Source organism: Physella acuta, unplaced genomic scaffold, assembly GCF_028476545.2.
Source record: "Physella acuta isolate Inbredline_101_S28 unplaced genomic scaffold, ASM2847654v3 ptg000793l, whole genome shotgun sequence".
Taxonomy (NCBI): Eukaryota; Metazoa; Mollusca; class Gastropoda; family Physidae; genus Physella; species Physella acuta.
In genome coordinates this window covers 238,876-240,967 of record NW_026732311.1, presented here as the reverse complement: position 1 = coordinate 240,967, position 2,092 = coordinate 238,876, and the positions used below count along the sequence as shown (strand labels likewise).

General features: G+C 32.7%; 1 protein-coding gene across 1 annotated transcript; it reads right to left on the bottom strand.

Moving 5' to 3' along the window:
• Positions 1 to 759: 759 nt before the first annotated feature.
• LOC131951003 (ficolin-2-like) lies at positions 760 to 1,886 on the bottom strand. The gene is made up of 2 exons (XM_059313239.1): positions 1,794 to 1,886; positions 760 to 1,448 (listed from the first exon to the last, which is right to left on the bottom strand). Exons 1-2 carry the CDS (start codon positions 1,858 to 1,860, stop codon positions 784 to 786), a joined length of 732 nt encoding a protein of 243 aa, XP_059169222.1. The 5' UTR covers positions 1,861 to 1,886; the 3' UTR covers positions 760 to 783.
• Between the last annotated feature and the right edge of the window lie 206 nt (positions 1,887 to 2,092).

Below are 2,092 nucleotides of genomic sequence, written 5' to 3'. Positions count from 1 at the left end.
ATATATATATATATATATATATATATATATATATATATATATATATATATATATATATATATATATATATGTATGGATATATATATATATGTATGGATATATATATATATATATTTATATATATATATATATATATATATATATATATATATATATATATATATATATATATATATATATATATATATATGTTTCTATGGATAATATAGCTTTATTAAACAATCGTATCTTTTTCTTCTTTGTTCATAATTGTAGGATTTCCCCCAACACAATTAAGTATTACGTGTTAACATGTTATTCATGGTATGAATCGTTGAATCTGATTTAAGCCTTCTTTTCTTTCTGGGTTTGTTTCCACAAACTTTGTCCAGACAAAAACAAGCTATAAGGCGGCTGTTGTTTTATTTTGGTGCTTTCTCTTCTGGATAGGTAGCTGTTCCCATATAACCTCATCTACCCGGGGTTCGATCCTACTAACATTTGTAAGCTTAGCTAAATTAACATTTCATTCATTAGTTATTCTAGAGCTGAGCATCGTGAGTAGGTTAGAAGAAGCTAAAAATTTATTGTATTTACAAGAAAAACTACTAAAAAAGTAAACACTTTTAACTAAAGTTATATTTTAAAACGTATGGGGATTTAATTTTCTTAAATTGAACAAAAAAATAAAATAAATCAACAACAAACAAAATAAAAGAACAAATATCTCTGTAGGATACTAAAAATAAGAATTCAAAATTAATATTACTGAAATTTTTACGGTGCAATTGCTATAGGCCTACATTAAACTATTGACCTCATCTTCATTTCTGAAACCAACACATTATCGTAGTACGTAGTTAGGGTCCTCCAATTTAAGCCCTTACCATAGTTCATGTTTCCCCATTGTCCATTTAAGTTGGAGCTATGACAAGAACTGTACCACCAGGCTCCAATGAATTCAACTGCGCAGTTATTAACATATGTATCGTTATCTCTATCTAATGTCGTAAACAAGCAGTTGTTATGTACAGACAAAGAGTCTTCAGCGTTGCCAGTGTAATTCAAAATAGAAAGCTTGTAGCCTACAGACTCGTTGGACAGTTTAAAGCTGGAGTATTTGGCGTAGTAGGTCCCGTTGTAGACTAGATCAACCCGGAGTTCGTGGGCAACTTTAGAAGTCAGACAGAAAATATTTTCATTGCCCAGGTAAAATTCCCCAATGCCGTAATCCCCAAACCCGTGTTTGTACTCCTCCCAGCCGCGGTAGAAATCTACGGTCCCAGACACACGTCTTTGGAAGATGGTCCATCCTCCACCGTCTGTCACTGTGTCACACATGACGACAAGCCCGGATGTAAGGGTCACGACCTTTCTTGTTTCATTGCTGATGACATCACGGCATGATTTGTAGACATTTGAGTTGAACGGGTCAAAGGTTGGGTTGTTCCCTGAAGTCACGTGATTTTCTGGAAAAATATTTAAATCAATGGAATATATTCGTCAAGTAAACAAAATTATTCATTACAATGCTCGTGTTTCTTGAGTTTAATTATTTGTGTAAATAAAATAAATATTTTAGTTTATGAACTAACTTTACGACTGATCAGTTTTTGTATATCGTTTAATTTTGTAATTTATTATTATTTAGAAATGGGGTAATGATTCGACAAGTTTTCATCTATTCGTCTTGATTGTCGAGATACATAGACGTTCTAATTTTACTACCGTTTTTATTCGAAACTTTAAAATTATTTTCAAATACACACGAATCCGATACTTGTAATAACCGCTAGATGTGTAAAATATTTTACCTGGGCAACTAGAACCTTGGCAGGTGCTAGTCATCTTTAGATTTACACCTGTGGAACTGTTGCACATTTGTCCAACGGAGTAGATCTTAGTGTTGCCTGATCTCAGTGTTGTATGGTATAAGCCAGGATCCTAGGGGAATAGAAGATGCTTGTATTATATATTACACGGAATTCGTGAACGAGTATATGTGTGAATATATATAATATTAAAAATTAAAACCTCTCACATCTGGAGGTACATTGGGCATGATTTAGAGTTCACCTGTTGCCGCGACCACGGCTTATGGAGGGATAGTGTG